This window comes from Tachyglossus aculeatus, chromosome 18 (assembly GCF_015852505.1).
Source record: "Tachyglossus aculeatus isolate mTacAcu1 chromosome 18, mTacAcu1.pri, whole genome shotgun sequence".
Classification (NCBI taxonomy): domain Eukaryota; kingdom Metazoa; phylum Chordata; class Mammalia; order Monotremata; family Tachyglossidae; genus Tachyglossus; species Tachyglossus aculeatus.
The window spans coordinates 7,914,500-7,930,702 of record NC_052083.1 but is presented as its reverse complement, the minus strand read 5'-3'; the positions used below and the strand labels follow the sequence as shown (position 1 = coordinate 7,930,702).

Genomic DNA, 16,203 nt, shown 5'->3' with positions numbered 1-16,203 from the left:
GTTTAAGACCTAGCCTGTTTCCTGTCCGTGTGACCTCCTCCGATTGATGCCTGCCATTTGATCTACAGGAGATTCTGGCCACTTGGGGTGAGCACTGTGCCTTAGTCTGGGGAGGATGACCTTTGGGGCGGAGGTCAGTGAGTTTAGGGAATGTGTTTGCCTTAGTTTAGGTCCAGTGTCTGGGGAACGGGATGGTAGGTTGCCACTTTGTAAAGTCATCAACAGGATGGCTGAAACGGGAAGCCCCCTGCCCCTCAGGAAAACGTAGATCTCTGTCCGGTAAAGTTAGCCACAGGGCTGTTATGCGAACAGGGTCTGGCTGCCTTCAGAGGATGGAAAGAAAAGTCGTTAGGCTGAGACCCCACTATTAATCATCACTGTAATCATGCATTTAATGAACATGACAGCCCCTGTTCCCTCCGGAGAGACACACACACAGTCTCACAGCTGGGTTAGGTACAACAATCACTTTTCAGCACTCTCACTTGATAACACCGAGAGCTGCCAGCGCGGGAGTCGCGGCGTCAAATCCAGATGATGCATTAAGAGAAACACAGCTTTCTACGCGCCGCGGATTTTCTTACAGATGATACGCTTCAGCCCGGCTGAATAATTCAAAGCCCGGCAAAGACGAACACGGGGGCTTGGATGGAAAGCACAAGTCCGCCGCCAGGCTTGCGGGGCGGGAACAATTCTGAACCCTTTCTAGGCATCTGGGTCCCGGGAGTAGTGGCAAACGTCTGTATCCTCCCTTTCAGCCCCGGTCAACAGGCAAAATAAGATGAAGGCGAAAGCCAGGACCATTCTGCTTTCGAGCCCGTTTCCGAGCCCGCACCCTCCTCTGCTCAGAGGACAGAGGTGCCAAGTACGGGGGACAAAGAGCTGTGGGAAGAGATCTGCCCGGAGTCCCTGGCCTGGATACCACAGCCTTCCCAACTTGTACTTCCCAAGCACTTAGTACAGTGCTCTGCACACAGTAAGCGCTCAATAAATACGATTGATTGATTGATTGATTCCCCACCTGCAGCAGTGGACTGTGGGAGTCTTGGCAGGAAGTGGCAGAAGGAAGGAGGGGAGGCGTCAGCCTGCTAGCTGTTGTCAGTAGAACTTAGTGGCCTTATGCATTGCCCTGCAGCCCTCTCCTGCCCATACTGATCCCCATCTGATTTTGTAGCACGGGGAAGAAAATCACAGAGGACATCCCAGCTACTACTGGGGCAGCTGGCTGGTGGGGCTGTCCCCAGAGAAGGCCAGGGACAGGCCTCTGTCCCTCATGGCTACCTTGATCTGACCCTTACTGTGGAACAGGAATGGGGGTGTTAGGGCAGGGCTTAACATCTCCATCCCTATCACTAGCTGATAGGCCCTCATTAACCCACTGCTCAGGCTTTGGGACTGCCCATTTCCAAGAGCCCTTTGGGCTCCTACCAGCCTCAAGAGCAGAGGCTCTCTCTGCCCTGGGCACGTCAGAGATTTCAAAAGGAGGAAGTCGGTGTTCTGTCAACCTGCTCTGCCCCACTCACTCCCTAAGGGAGAAGGCCCCTTGTCACCTAGCAGAGAGGAGCAGCGAATAAGACTAGTGACCCAGGTTTTTTGGAGATGGCAGGTGCCTGGAAGATTCCAGGTGTAATAATGAGGCAGCCAGATTTCTTACCTGCTAGGGGACAATCGGGAATATGGGAAGAATAGGTAAAAAGGTTTCCAATGATAGTTTGCCCTCTTCTCTTCCTCCCATTGCATCCCTTCAGGGAATGACTAAGAAACTGGCCGCTTACTAGAACTCTGCCCCCTTTGAGAAATCCCTATATAGCTGACGTGGAGGGGGGTTGAGGGAGAGCTCAGGCTGTTGGGGGCAAGCGCTGGTAAGACCCTCTGATTAGGCCCTTTGCAAAAACTGGGGTGTTTGGAAACTCCCAGGTGCAGTGCTCTGGACAGACAGGTGGCTGACAGCACGGTTTGTTGAATAGACCACTGAGCCCCTTCAGAAAACCCCAGCGGCCAGGTCAGATGGCTTCTCTCATTGTCTGGCGTGTCAGCCTGTCTTTTCCCTCTAAAATGTACGTGCACACTTCCCTTTCTGGCCAAGGCGGGGCCAAGCAGAGCCCCTCGGTGCCTGAGCTCACAATGGGGAGTGGAAGGGAAGGGGAATGGAGTAGCCCCCAGACTTTCTCGGGACTGGCTTTGAAAGCCGTGTACTTTTCCTGGAACTGCTTTTTACATTCTCCTCCTGCCAGTACTCCTCTTTCTCATGTTTCCTTTTCGTTCCTCCCTTCTTCTCTCCTCTTGTGCAGTTTGTTGACCCAAATTCCCAGGAGCCACTCTCTTGTCACTCTCCATGCTGTGTGTAAGCTTAGGCCTGATCCAAACAAAGGACCAACTAACCTGCAGCACTGCCTGCCAACTTCACGGGCGAGGTCTCTTGATGGCCCAGGGGTTGGAGGTTGTGGTCCTGGGACAGGAAAAGGCTTGGCGTAGAAGAGAGATTCCTCACAAATTTAGCTTTCGGGGCCTGTCTGTTCAGTGGCAGGGACAGGGAGAACACTTTAGCCTCCCTTGGCATAGAGCAGTGTTCATCCAGCCAGGGAGGACTAGCGGAAGTACTAAGGAGCCTCACAGAGTGCCACCCTGGGTGTGCTCTCTCCATTTCAACTCCCCTGCCCACAGCCCTTTTGCTTCTTATTCCACAAGTACCATCCACCCCAGTCCCATGGGCATGCTTATTTAATGGGTGCCCCAGTCCCTTTGGGATCTGGGATTTGGGATCTGGCTTTCCCTCTGGTAGCCAGGTGCCAACTTGGTCATCTGCCGGCCCCATGAGGTTACCTGCTTCTGGCCTTTCCCATTTCCGGAGTAGTGTTCGAATCTCAAGAAGCCCCCGGGCATTTTTGTGGGAAGGATGTCAATCTGCTACTTCCTACCAGGAGGCTTGTGCCCAGCATGGCCTTGGAAACGCTCAGACTGAAAACGAGTATAAATATTCCATTAGCTTGATGACCTCCACCAGAAGAGGGCAAAATATCATTGGAAATCTTTTTATCTATTCCTCCCATATTCCTGATGGTCCCCTTGCAGGTAAGAAATCTGGTTGCCTCATTATTACACCTGGAATCTCCAGGGCACCTCCCATCTCCCAAGAACCTGGGTCATTAGTCTTATCTTTCAACAGGATCCACTTAATGAATCCCCTGCCCTGGTCCTCCTTGGAACTGGGCAGACCAGAGACCACCAAGTTGACTCCATCCTTGTGTCAGATTCGGGTATTGATTGTAGGAGGGCAGATGAGGAGTTATTGAGGCCTTGGGCAGAGACGTCTCCCCCTCAGGGGTACGAAGGGTGGGAGAACGTATAATGATAATAATGATGATAATAATAATAATAATAATAATAATAATTGTGTTACTTGTTAAACATGTACTCTCTGCCAAGCCCTGGGATAGATACAAGATAATCTGGTCTCCGGAGGTGTTAAGTGACTTGCCCAAGGTGATGCCCAAGGTTAGGAGAAGCAGCGTGGCTCAGTGGAAAGAGCCCAGGCTTTGGAGTTAGAGGTCAGGGGTTCAAATCCCGGCTCCGCCACTTGTCAGCTGTGTGACTTTGGGCAAGTCACTTAACTTCTCTGTGCCTCAGTTCCCTTATCTGTAAAATGGGGATTAAGACTGTGAGCCCCCCGTGGGGCAGCATGATCACCTTGTAATCTCCCCAGCGCTTAGAACAGTGCTTTGCACATAGTAAGCGCTTAATAAATGCCATCATTATTATTATTATTATTATTGATGCAGTGGACAAATGGCAGGGCGGGGATTAGAACCCAGGTCCCCTAACTCCGAGACCTTTGCTCTATTTACTGGACCATGGTACTTCTCAAGAAGGTGGGTCTAGGTTTCTGCTGCAGACTGCACGCAGACTCCAAGGGCTGGGTGTCTGCAAAGAAGCCCAATTCATTAGACAGCTCCTACTCAGGGCCGGTTTTGATTTTGAGTACCGAGCTTCAGCAAGCCCCATCACCATGGACTGGCTGGCTTTGCGTTGATTTATTCACTGTTCTCAATGAGGAAGCTGAGGACTGTGGGGTTTTTGTAAGTTCTCCAAGAAGTGAAAGTTCTGCAAAATGCTAAATACCTTCTGCTCTTTAGGTTCACTCCAGATTCAGTTTAACTTTTTAGCACCTTTCGGCTGAACATGTCTGGGTTTTATTACCTCTCTTAAAGGCAAGCTAGTTTATGTGCATTTTTTAACACTGAAAAGCATTTGTAAAGGTGCCTTACTGTTCTCATCAAAACTCCCACGGTGAGACCATCGCTGTTAAAATCCAAAAAAGCCCACGCTTCTTCTCCCCCCTCCCATCTCCCCACCTTCCCCCTCCACCCGCCTACGCGTATAAGAACCGGGGCCTTAAAGCGTCAGGGAAAAGGCTCCGAGCACCCGGCATTGGGAGCCGAGGGCCCGGGGAATGTTCCGGCCCGTGGAGAGCAACTGAAGGATGCCGGGCGGCCGGTTGTCGCCTTGCTCGCGCCTCAGACGCGCCCCGGGACCTGTCCGCCTCGACTGTCGCCCCGCTGACCGGGACGGCGGGCGGCTCTGATAGACATCCATGTGACACCCGCTGCGGATTGCGACTGCGCCAGCAGTTTTCCCGGCGCCCGGAACAGATGGAGCCGGGCCGTCCGCGCCAGGCCGAGTGACAGCTCCAGTGCAGGCTCCGCTCACTGACACGCTATCAAACCCCACTCACTCATTCGATAACACACTGGGGCTGACAGGTGAGTGACTGGCCTGTGTTCGGACCACCTGGAGCGATGAGATGCAGGCCTCCTTGCTACCCCCCTTCCCCCCCATCTCCATGCTTTTTCCCGGGCTCGCCAAGGACAGTTTAGTCATGCGTGCCCGTGCAGGCGTGCGACTCAGTGGAAGAGGTGGAGCGATGTTGGGAGGCCAAGCTTCCTCCGTGGCGCCTCCGGGGAAGGCTAGCTGGTTTCCCACTGGGGCCTGGAGGCCATAAGTGTAACAAGGAGGTGGCCTGGAAGACTGTTTGCTTAGGCTGGAGGTCCCGGACCCGGAGCAGGCAGCCCTGGCCCAAGATTGAGCTCCAGCCCTGAGGAGAAATCTTCCCTTCTCTGAGGCCAAGGGGTGATGGGCTCAGGCCTGAAGGAACGGGGGTTGGAGGAGCTCGTTTCAGTCACAAGACCGACTTACTGAAGCTTCGTGGATATTTGCCTTGATTCTATAATGGGGGTTGGTCTGGGGAATCCCCTTCCCATCCCCCCAAATGCAACCACTGCCATCAGAGCTCCCTTCCCTCCTGTCACTGCGCGGCTCCTCCTTCTAGGCGGAGAGGAAAGTCTGAGTCACTGCTATCTCCCTGTTGGTCTGGTCACTCCCTGAAGCAAGGACAAGGCCATGGGCAAATTCTCAAGCTGAGATGGGCCTGAGAGTCGGAGGACCTGGGTTCTGGTCCTGATTCTGCCACATGTCTGCTGGGCGACCTTCTCTGTGCCTCAGTTTCTTCATCTGTAACATGGGGATTAAGTATGTGTTCTCCTCCCCACTTCAGGCTGTGAGCCCGATGAGGGACAGGAACTGTGTCCACCCTCTTTATCTTAAATCGATCTCAGGGCGTAGTATGGTGCTTGGCACATAGTAACTGCCTAAAAATACCACAATTCCTGTATTATTATTATTATTCAGATTTTCTTTGCAAACCCCCAAGGTCTCCTCCAAAGGCAACGCCTGCCTAATGGTATTTGCAGGACTCAGTGAGTAGCATGTAAATCCCGTGCACACAGCATGTCAGTGCACTCTGTGAGCTGCAGCCCAAAGACTGGGGTAGGGTGAAGCGAGGTTGGACGGGGAAGGAGGGGAGGGTCTCCTGGACATTCTCTATCCTACAAACCCCAGCACTCCACATGCCCCGAGGAGGACTCTTCATCTAGTCCAACAATCCTGTTTCACAGGTGAGGACTCCAGGCCCAGTCATTGAAATGCCCTGTTCCCGCTGGTTGGCCACCCTAGACCAGGCCCGAGTCCATCCTCGTGTGTGGACCTCGAGGACCGATGCCAGGGCTCCACCTTCCACAGGCACTCGGGGATGCCAGGCTGATGGTCTGGTGGCCGGATGGGAGCGGGTGGATACATGGGTGCCGCCTGGAACCCTGGAAGGAGAAGGTGATGCTGGCCCCTGCCCTCTGCTTGGGATTGTGTCCCAAGGGGGCCCTCAGCATGACCGTCTGGCTCTCTCTCTTCACAGGAAAGCTGGACAGTCCCAGCAGCAGCAGCAGCAGCAGCCCCGGCCAATCTCCCAGCTGTCCAGGCCGAGCAGCCACCAGCCGCTCCATCGCCAGGTCCGTCCTCCTGCAGCACCACGGCCCACCCCTCTCTCTCCTGTGCCCCCGCCCGCCGGTGATTTATGTGCTTAGCGGTGAAGCCTCCGTCCTCTCCAGCTGTTTCACTGGCCATTTATTCGGCACGGCTTCTGATTGCTAAGCTGCCGCAACGGACTGGTTATAAATGAATCCCAGAGACGGGGCTTGCATTTTAGACACGCCTGCATTGCCACAGCGATGCCATGATTCGTTTTCCAAGCCTAAAAGTGACAAACCCTTTCTTTTTTCTTTGCTCCCTCCACTCCAGAGTGCCCCTTCCTCTCCCACTTTGCCCCAACTCTACTCTCTCCCTTCTCCAGCCCAAACTCTGGCCTTTATCTGGGTGGCTTTTCTAGGCCCAGGGAGCAATGAGCCTTGCCTCTGAGCTGGAGAATATTGATGCCAGGAGTCTTCCTCCCTACTGTGGCCCCAGATCAGGCCTGGGGAATACTGGATCTTGCTCCAACCATACAGGGATCTCAGAATATCCCAGAGTCTGGCAGCATCCCTCTACACTCAGCCTCTGACACCTTGGTGGTGTTTCCCCTTGTCCCATCCTCACTGGTAGCCGGTTTCGCCCTCTCTGTTTTAGAGATCAGAAGCCCAAAGCCCAGAGAGATTGGGTATCTCACAAGGAGATACAACAAATGAGGTCACGGTGTCCAGCTTGAAAGGATCAGAACCATGAGGTTTCCAGCACTCTGCTTACTAGCGTGTTGGACTGACTCATTGCCATTACCTTCCCTGCACCGTCCCAATCCTTCCTGGGCCTTGAGGTTGCCGGCCACAACTGACACCCGCACCTTTCCTGGTGACTGTTTTGTGGTATTTTTGTGGGAAGAGGGATTTGCCCGAGCTCAGGCAAGGACTGCTGCCCCGAAAACTCGTCCTTTTTCCACCCTAATGACCTTCTCCCTTGCCACCCTCCAGCCGGGCCGTCCAACGCAGCCTGGCCATCATCCGCCAGGCCAGGCAGAGGAAGGAGAAGAAAAAGGACTACTGCATGTACTACAACCGATTTGGGAGATGCAACCGCGGCCTCAGCTGCCCGTACATCCACGACCCCGACAAGGTGGCCGTGTGTACCAGGTGAGTGCCGCCAGCCGGGACTGACCCTGGGGCTCATCAGGCAGCCTGTCAGTTGTATTTATGTAGCTCTGACTGTGGGCAGAGCACTGTACTGAGCGCTTGGGAGAGTACAGTATAACAAGAAACAGACACATTCCCTGCCCAAAATGAGTGTACAGTCTAGGAGGGGAGCGTACCATCTCCATTTGACTCTGCGCTGTTGCACCGAGGCAAGAAGGGGACTCTAGTTTGTAGTGGCAGCTGGCCTTCTTTCCCTCGAGGCCTCCTCCTTAAGCCGAGGAGCTCGGCGGCCAAATGCCAGCAGAGCTAGGCCTGAGGCATCAACCGATTAGGCCTCCTAGACTGGGCAGAAATTGGCCACTTATTCATTCATTCACTCATTCAGTCATATTTATTGAGTGCTTACTGTGTGCAGAGCACTGTACTAAGCACTTGGGAGGTACAAGTTGGCGACATATAGAGACGGTCCCTACCCAACAACGGGCTCACAGTCTAGAAGGGGGAGACAGACAACAAAACAAAACATGTGGACAGGTGTCAAGTCGTCGGAATAAATAGAATTAAAGCTAAATGCACATCATTAACAAAATAAATAGAATAGTAAATATGTACAAGTAAAATAGAGTAATAAATCTGTACATATATACAGGTGTATATTGGGGCACCCCCTCAACCCCAAAGCATCCCAGCACGGTAGCCCTTCCCTGGGCCCCAAGACAAAAATTCAACCAGGTTAATTCATGGGCATGTACTTATGAGAGCTTAATTTTTTAAAAAATGGTATTTGTTAAGTGCTTACCACATGCCAGGCACTGTACTAAGTGCTGGAGTAGATGCAATATATGTGTATATAAGAGCCCCCACAGTTTCTGTGTTGTCTTTTTTGCAGGGGCTGCACCTCTCCTGAACTGTAGAGTCTCCTAGCACGTAATACCATGTGGGCACCCCTGGGGCCTCAGATGGTGACGTTTATTACGTGTGTTCTTTCCCCGGGATGAGGGTTCGAAGAAGTATCTGTGGTATTGAGGCCTCTCCACAGTCATATTGCCATGGGGCTGGGCTCAGTAGTCTGTCCCTCGGGCCCAGAAAGGGCTGGTTCCACCCTAGACTCTGCCCCCTGCTCGTCCCACCTTTCACTCAACCATATTTATCGAGCACTTACTGTGTGCAAAGCACTGTACTAAGCGCTTGGGACAGTACACTTTAACAATAATTAGACACATTCCCTGCCCACAACAAGCTTACAGCCTAAAGAGACAGACTGTGAAGAGATGGGTTGCGGGAGCTTGACTCATTTAAAAAAACAAACAAAACCAAACTATTTGATTTACTGTAAAGAAGCAGCGTGGCTCAGTGGAAAGAGCATGGGCTTGGGAGTCAGAGGTCATGGGTTCTAATCCTGGCTCTGCCAGTTATCAGCTGTGTGACTTTGGGCAAGTCACCTAGCTTCTCTGTGCCTCTGTTACCTCCTCTGGAAAATGGGGATTAAAACTGTGAGCCCCATGTGGGACAACCTGATTTACCTTGTATCTCCCCCAGTGCTTAGAACAGTGCTTGGCACATAGTAAGCGCTTAACAAATACCAAAATTATTATTATTATTAAATATGTGGCTGTAAAAGACAAAGCTTATCTGCTTATCTGCCTGCAGCCCAGTGCCACAAATATAAACGCTATCCAGGTAACACTAAAAACCTGGAACATAGTGGGTAGAAAACAGAGCGGGGAGTCAGAAGGTCGTGGGTTCTAATCCCAGCTCTTCCGCTTGTCTGCTGTGTGACCTCGGGCAAGTCGCTTCACTTCTCTGTGCCTCTGTTACCTCATGTGTAAAATGGGGATTGAAATTGTGACTCCCACGTAGGACTTGGACTGTGTCCGAGTCGATTTGCTTGTATCCACTCCAACTCTTAGTACAGTCCCTGGCACATAGTAAGTGCTTAACAAATACCATGGACTCTTGGATACAGCACTGAGGAGGGGTTTCTGGAGCCGAGCAACCCTAGCCTCCCTGGGCACTAACCCCCAAGGATGGACTCCTGCTCTACTGCACCAGTTCGATACATCTAAACCTCTAACAACTCTTAGTGCCATTAAGCAAATGACACCCCAAAGTTGTTCTTGAAGCATCAGCTGTTCTCTTGATTTAGGGGGAGGAAAGGGGAACCGGAATGTTGTGGGAAAAGACCATTTGGGAAGGAACCACCATAGCGAGCAGTTGAAGATTCTCACTTGAATTGTGCCCTCGGGCTAATTGAAGAATGAAGTGGTTTGTTGAGGGCGGTTCCCCCTGTTTAAAATCAGCATGTTTGGTGACCTGTGGATAATGTTATATCCCTGCTCCACCTCAGTCTCCAGGGAAACTTCCCCACATTACCCTCCTAACCAGCATGAGAAGCCACGAGGCCTAGTGGGAAAAGCACAGACCTGGAAGTAAGGAGACTCGGTTTCTAATACTCTCTCCGTCCCCTGCCTGCTGTGTGACTTTGGGCTAGTCACTTCACTTCTCTGGGCCTCATTTTCTCTGGAAATTTTGCGGGGGAAATCTCGTTCTCCTTCTCCCTTAGATGATGAGCTCCATGTGCTTCAGGGGAAGCAGCGTGGTTCAGTGGAAAGAGCACGGGCTTTGGAATCAGGTCAGGGGTTCAAATCTCGGCTCTGCCAATTGTTAGCTGTGTGACTTTGGACAAGTCACTTAACTTCTCTGGGCCTCAGTTACTGCATCTGTAAAATGGGGATTAAGACTGTGAGCCCCCTGTGGGACAACCTGACCACCTTGTAACCTCCCGAGCGCTTAAAACAGTGCTTTGCACATAATAAGGGCTTAATAGATGCCATCATTATTATTATTATGTGGGGTAGGGACTGTTTAATCTGATTATCTTGTCTCCACTCCAGCACAGTGCTTGTCCTATAGTATTTCACAAATAACCACAAGTTTTTTTTTATCATTCTTATTAGGTTTAACTCTTCACCTCTTTTTGTTTTCTGGCAGGTTTTTGCGGGGAACATGTAAGAAAACCGACGGGTCGTGCCCATTTTCCCACAAAGTTTCCAAAGACAAGGTAGGTATGGTTTACTAATGAGCCCAGGTGGGTTGTATTAGTGAGCTGACCCAAAGTAGCAGCAGTTTGTGGAGTTCTCTGGGCAAGGAGTCCAGGTGAGTGTTTCCTCCTGTGGGCGGTGTTCATTCAGAGCCTGCAAGCCCAGAGACTGAGACCCATTGAGAGGGCCCTGCTTCTAATAACCAAGGCTGCCTTAGCAGCCGGTGGAATCGATAGCCCCCGGGCTGCCTGCAGGTATTTCTAATCCTGCCGGGGAATGGCCATGTCCCTGGCCCCTGGCCCTGTCCAGAAATCATGCTAAGGCCCACTCAGATCACAAGCTTCTTAAACTGCTGCTCTAAGACGTAAATTTTCTTTACCCGCTGCCTTCGCAACGGGCTAGACATTTGAAACGGCCCAATGGAAGGAATTTTAATTTCCTAATCCTCCTCGCATGGGCCCAAGCACATTTTAGGCTTTGGGGCCTTATCGCCCAGAGCTGTGGACAGCTTTTCCCCTAAGCGATCTCCAACAGATCCATCATCAAGGTAAGGGTCTGTCTGGAAATGGGAAGGACCTTCTAGAGGGGAGAAGGAACTGTCAGCCTGAAATCCGGGTCAGCAGGCCGGTGGCCAGTAACTCTCCTTCCGACCCTTAACATTTGAGCTGGAGCACCCGGCCGCAACAACCGGAAAACAGAAGGGAAGTGGCAGAGGAGAGGGGGAGATTCTGTGAAAGGAATTTTCATTTTTCTCTTCCTCCCTTTTGCCCCCTCCTAAATGAGTAAGAGGGACAGATTGTCGGCAGAAGCGCTGTCCCCTCCGGCCGCAAAAAACCTCTCTCTCTGGGGTAAACTCTGAGCCAGGCATACAGCAGAGCAGGGGAAATGTCTCAGGCTGAGAGGCATCGTTCGAGCTGCTCTTGCCATAGCTCATTCATCCTGAAGGCCATCGCGGTGTCCTCCAGTCTACCCCCATTGTCCCCCTCTGCACTGTCTCTGGGCCCCTGAGCAGTCTCGTGGGTCACTGCAGGAGATTGTAGCTCTAGACTGAAAGCTCCTTATAGGCAGGGAACACACCTGGATGTTGGGGAGAGTTGGTGTCTTCAGAGTGTGGTTGGGTCCGTCCTGGACGATTGAATGAATGAATGGTGCCCATGCCAGCCAGCAGGTGGAATGGGAAAAGACATGACCGGAGGAGCAGGTAGCGCTGGGTGATGCTGTGTTTTGACCCCTTGGGCCTTCTGAGCCTCTGGTCTGGGTGTTGTTCACTGGGGAGTGGAATCAGGCCTGCTTCCCTGTAGAGTCAGGGCATGTGCTGAGCCTCCCAGGAACGTCTCCAGGTGATCCAGGGCTGAGGTGGAACCGTTCTGAGTTCTCAGTAGGAAAACCTCTCCCAGATCTGCCTTGTTCTCCTTGCCTCTGGCCTACAGCAGGCCAAGGGTAGAAGCTGATTGCTTGTGCTGGAGCCAAGCCCAGCAGCCTTTCCCAGCCAGCCTCTCCCATCCCCTGAATTCTGAATCACGAGGAAATAGAGGCTCATGGTCAGTTTCTCATCTCCTTACAAAGTTTAGCTTTGAAGCATCTGCCCTCCAGGAGCTGACACTGTTGGAAAAGTGAAATGAACCACCATGTAAAATGGAACGGAATCCTGAAATAGACTTAGGTAGGGTGTCCTGGCCACCAAAGTCACCTCTGGGAACATTCTCCCATTAACAGGTTCCCGGAGAGGCTGGAAAGTGCTGTGGAGTGGGGGCAGTGGGGGAGAGTTGGGCTCTTCTTTCCCTCGTGCCTGAGGCTAGAGAATTGTCACGCTGGAAGGGAACGCTCATCCTCTCGTTCCTAGGCAGTCCAGCTGGAGAGAGAAGGGAAAAGCGGGCAGGGGAGCAGAATCCGTGCCATTGTCTTCACCATCAGTGGTGCGTCTTCTAAAACGAAGGACGACTATATTTATATGCCATTATTAGAATACACAGCTTCCACATCCTCCCTCAGCCATCTGTACTAGCGTTTCACCCTCTTTGCCACAGAGAAGTCTGCCCTTGCATAACCAGTCTGCCAGAGGATTTCAAATAATCAACCAGCTTACAAAAACCTTAAACAGTCCTGCACCCGCTTGGCACAATTTGACTTTCTGAGCTTCTCCTTGGGTCTGGCGGTAATGAAAGCACCTAGCAGTCTTTAATACGTTTCACCAGGCCAAGCAGGAGAGCAGGGAAAGGTTTTAAGAAACCATCCTGCCCCTGCCCTCATCATTCATTCATTCATCCAATCATGTTTATTCATTCAGTCATTTATTGAGTGCTTGCTATGTGCAGAGAATTGTACCTTCCAGTTCAGCAACAATTAGAGACAATCCCTGCCCAACAATGGGCTCACTGTCTATCAGACATCAGTTCCCAGTTCCACTGTCCTGAATTCATGTTATTGAGTCATCTTGCCCCTTCCTTAGTCTCCCAGCTGGGATTAAGCATGAAGCTAGAAGTTCCTGGACTGTTTTCAGGAGAAACAAAACACTGCTCCAAGATTGACTCCCCATCCTCTAGTGGGATTTTTAATTTTTTTTAAATTAAAAAATGTTTTAATTTTAATGATTTTTTTTGTAATGACTATCCTGTTGTAGTACTCTGTGTGGGGAGCTTGTCTAGTGAATTCCACGGCCTGCTTTTCTACGACAAGAAGAAATAGGAAGCAAATTGCAGTTAGAGAGATTTGGGTTAGACTTAAAGACAAATGTTTCATAAGCAGGATTGGGAGACACTAAAATGGGGTTTGAGAGCAATTGTAGAATCTCTGTCACCTGGGATAAAGATCATCTGCCTTTTTTTTTTAATGGTGATTGTTAAAAACTGCACTAAATGCTGGGGTTGATATGAGCTAATCAGGCTTGACATGGTCCTTGTCCCACATGAGACTCATGATCCTTAATCTCCATTTACCATTTTGGTAATCTCCAGCTACCAATCTAAGATAGCTGAGGTACAGAGAAGTTAAGTGACTTGCCCAAGGTCACACAGCAGTCAAGTCGGGGAGCCAGGATTAGAATCCTGGTCCTTCCAACTCCCAGGCCAGTGCACTATCCGCTAGGCCATGCTGCTTCTCTTGGATGATGGGTAGATGTTGCCTTGTATGAAGGTGGGGGATAACCTCTTGTGGTCCCTCCCCACTCCCCCAGTTCTCTCCCTTAAGACTCCTGCCATGTTGCTTCCTTTGGCTTCAGGCTGAAGTTGCTCTTGACCCTACTGCTAGCTGGGTTTAGGCCCTCTCCCCCTCCCCTTCAGATGACCCCAAGTGTCAGAAATTTCCAACCATCTTGTCCCAAGACCTCCGTGAAAGTGAGCTTCTCACAAGGACCAGGTGTGACCTCCCTGAGAAGAAGACCCTCCCTTCCCTTGGCCCAGATGGTTCCACAGAGTCTCTGGGAGTGGGGAGTTTTACTTGCAGCTCTTACTGATTTTTCAATCTCCTTATCTCATCTTTCTTTTGGTAGCCTCTCAGCTGCCTGGGAATTCACGTCCAAACCTGGGGACTTGAAACTTTCAGAGTGTTTGCTGGGTTGTAAGCTCCTTGAAGGCAGGGATCATGTTGTCTACTAAGTCTGTTGTACTCTCCCAAGTACTCAGTAGAGTGCTGTGCTCAGAGTAAGTGCCCAAATACTATTGATTGATGGATAATACCCAAGTGGGAAGAGCATTTGAATGCTGCCCTCCCCCTCAAGTGCTTAGTACAGTGCTCTGCACACAGTAAGCACTCAATAAATATGATTGACTGATGGAGGCCAGTTTTCTGTTTCCAGAGCCTCTGGTAGGGGGGTGGAAGCTTGCAGGGTGAGTAGATGGAGACTCTCGTTTCCTGACTTTCTCCCTGGAAGCTCACAGAATAGTTACATTATGCCTCTGAAGAAGTTCCCCGCGCTGGAATCTGGCCAGGACTCCTGAACGAAAGGCCTGATGAGGCGGATTTTCTGCAGCTGAGGGCAAATGCCTGCTTGGCATGAAGGAGTGAGTTTTAGAGGCACGGGATTCTCTCCCTGCTCCCTTTCCCCCCTTCACCCCAAACCTGGCTCGGTGTCTCCAGGTAGCCTTTTTTTTTTACTATTTTTTTTAACGGCATAAGTTTTTTTCTCCGTGAAAATGTTTCTCCCGAGGCCTCATCAAGGCTCTAAGCTACCGTTTGAGTCCACTTAGCACAATCCTTGATGAGCAGCAGATTCCTCGCAGGCTGGAATGTGGCTCGGATACGGCTCCTTTCACACTCCACGTCCCCCAGAGCACTTTGCAGGGCAACGAATTAGATCCTGGTGGCGGAGCGGCTGAGTCAGCACATCAAGCAGGCACTTCTGCAGCCGCAGCTCCTGCAAAGCCCTCCGCGGAAACACCTGTTCTGCCTGGAGGGGAGGCGCTGTACTGGGGACCTCCTGGATGCAGGAGAGAAGGAGCCCAGCTTTTCCTCCTCCTCCTCCTCCTCCAGCCAGGGGAGTCAGCAGGAGAGAGGCACAGAGGGAGCCCGCCATCCCTCCACACCACCACCACAGTCACCCAAGACCAGAACAATACTAACAACAATAGTCGCAGTATTTGTTAAGCGCCTCCTGGGTGCCAGCCACTGTACTAAACAGTGGGGTAGGTGCAAGGTAATCCGGCAGGGCAAATCCCTGTCCCAAATGGGGCTCACAGTCTAGGAGGGAGGAGGAAGACTAGCAAACCCTCATTGTACAGATGAGGAAATGAAGAGAAAAGTTAAGTGACTTGCCCAAGTCACACAGCAGGCAGGTGGCAGAGGCAGGATTAGAACCCATGACTCTTGACTCCTAGTCCTGTGCTCTTTCCATTTGGCCATGCTAATTCATTCATTCATTCATTCATTCAATCGTATTTATTGAGCGCTTACTGTGTGCAGAGCACTGGACTAAGCTAATTCTCTTGGGACCGGGAGCTGCAAGCTCTGGAAATTGTATCTGCGAATTGAATCCGCGCAGCCCATTTTTGCCCCCATCTCTCTTCCCCTCGGGCACTAACGTGATTCCTACAAATCCTGTTGGCCCGTTGAATCCAGCGCGTGATTCATGGGCCAGAGCCCAGCACTGAGCCATGGAGGAGAATGACAGCAGTGACCTTCTCCTCTCCCTCTCCTCAAAACCCTGATTATCTTTGCACACGCCCTGGAGAGACTAGGATAAGTGTAAGATGTTCGTCTGCAGGCTCGTGGCAGATTACCCTGCTTAATGAAGGGGCGATGGTGGTCAGGACCTCTCCGAGGGCCCACGTGGAACCAGAGAAGAGGGAGAGAGGAAAGCAGAAGTCAGGGACTCCTTCCCGCGAGCCCTGGTGTGAAACATTCCTACTTCTTTTTCAGTGTGGCCACAGCGACTGAGAAGAGGTCTGCCCCTGGGGAGCTTTGCTTGGGACAAACAACTGGGCCCTGGCAGGACTGAGGAGGTGGGGACAGATCAGACCATAGAATCGAGAACTTGTTGGCTGACAGTGGGGGGAAACTTGTCCCTGCTTCAGGCTAGGAGCAGAGGCTGAGAATGATGCGCTTTTCATAGAATATCATCACACATCCCAGGCATCGTCCCAGGAAGGAGCGAAGCCAGGTCCATAAATAATGTCTGTAAGAGATCGGAGTTTCCAGTCAGCTCACCGAAGGTGTGGGTCTGACCTCCAGGGATCTGCAATCCTAATAAAATGCTAACGAGCCAGGCTGGCTACTGTGGA

At 51.5% G+C, this 16,203-nt stretch overlaps 1 protein-coding gene across 1 annotated transcript in view; it reads left to right on the top strand.

The window, feature by feature from the left end:
* ZC3H3 (zinc finger CCCH-type containing 3) overlaps positions 1-16,203 on the top strand; it is a 287,300-nt gene that overhangs the window by 212,581 nt on the left and 58,516 nt on the right. Inside the window, exons 6-8 of the mRNA XM_038760531.1 lie at positions 6,245-6,338; positions 7,290-7,448; positions 10,440-10,509. Coding sequence (XP_038616459.1) covers positions 6,245-6,338; positions 7,290-7,448; positions 10,440-10,509 — 323 coding nt within the window. The remainder of the gene's footprint in view (positions 1-6,244; positions 6,339-7,289; positions 7,449-10,439; positions 10,510-16,203) is intronic.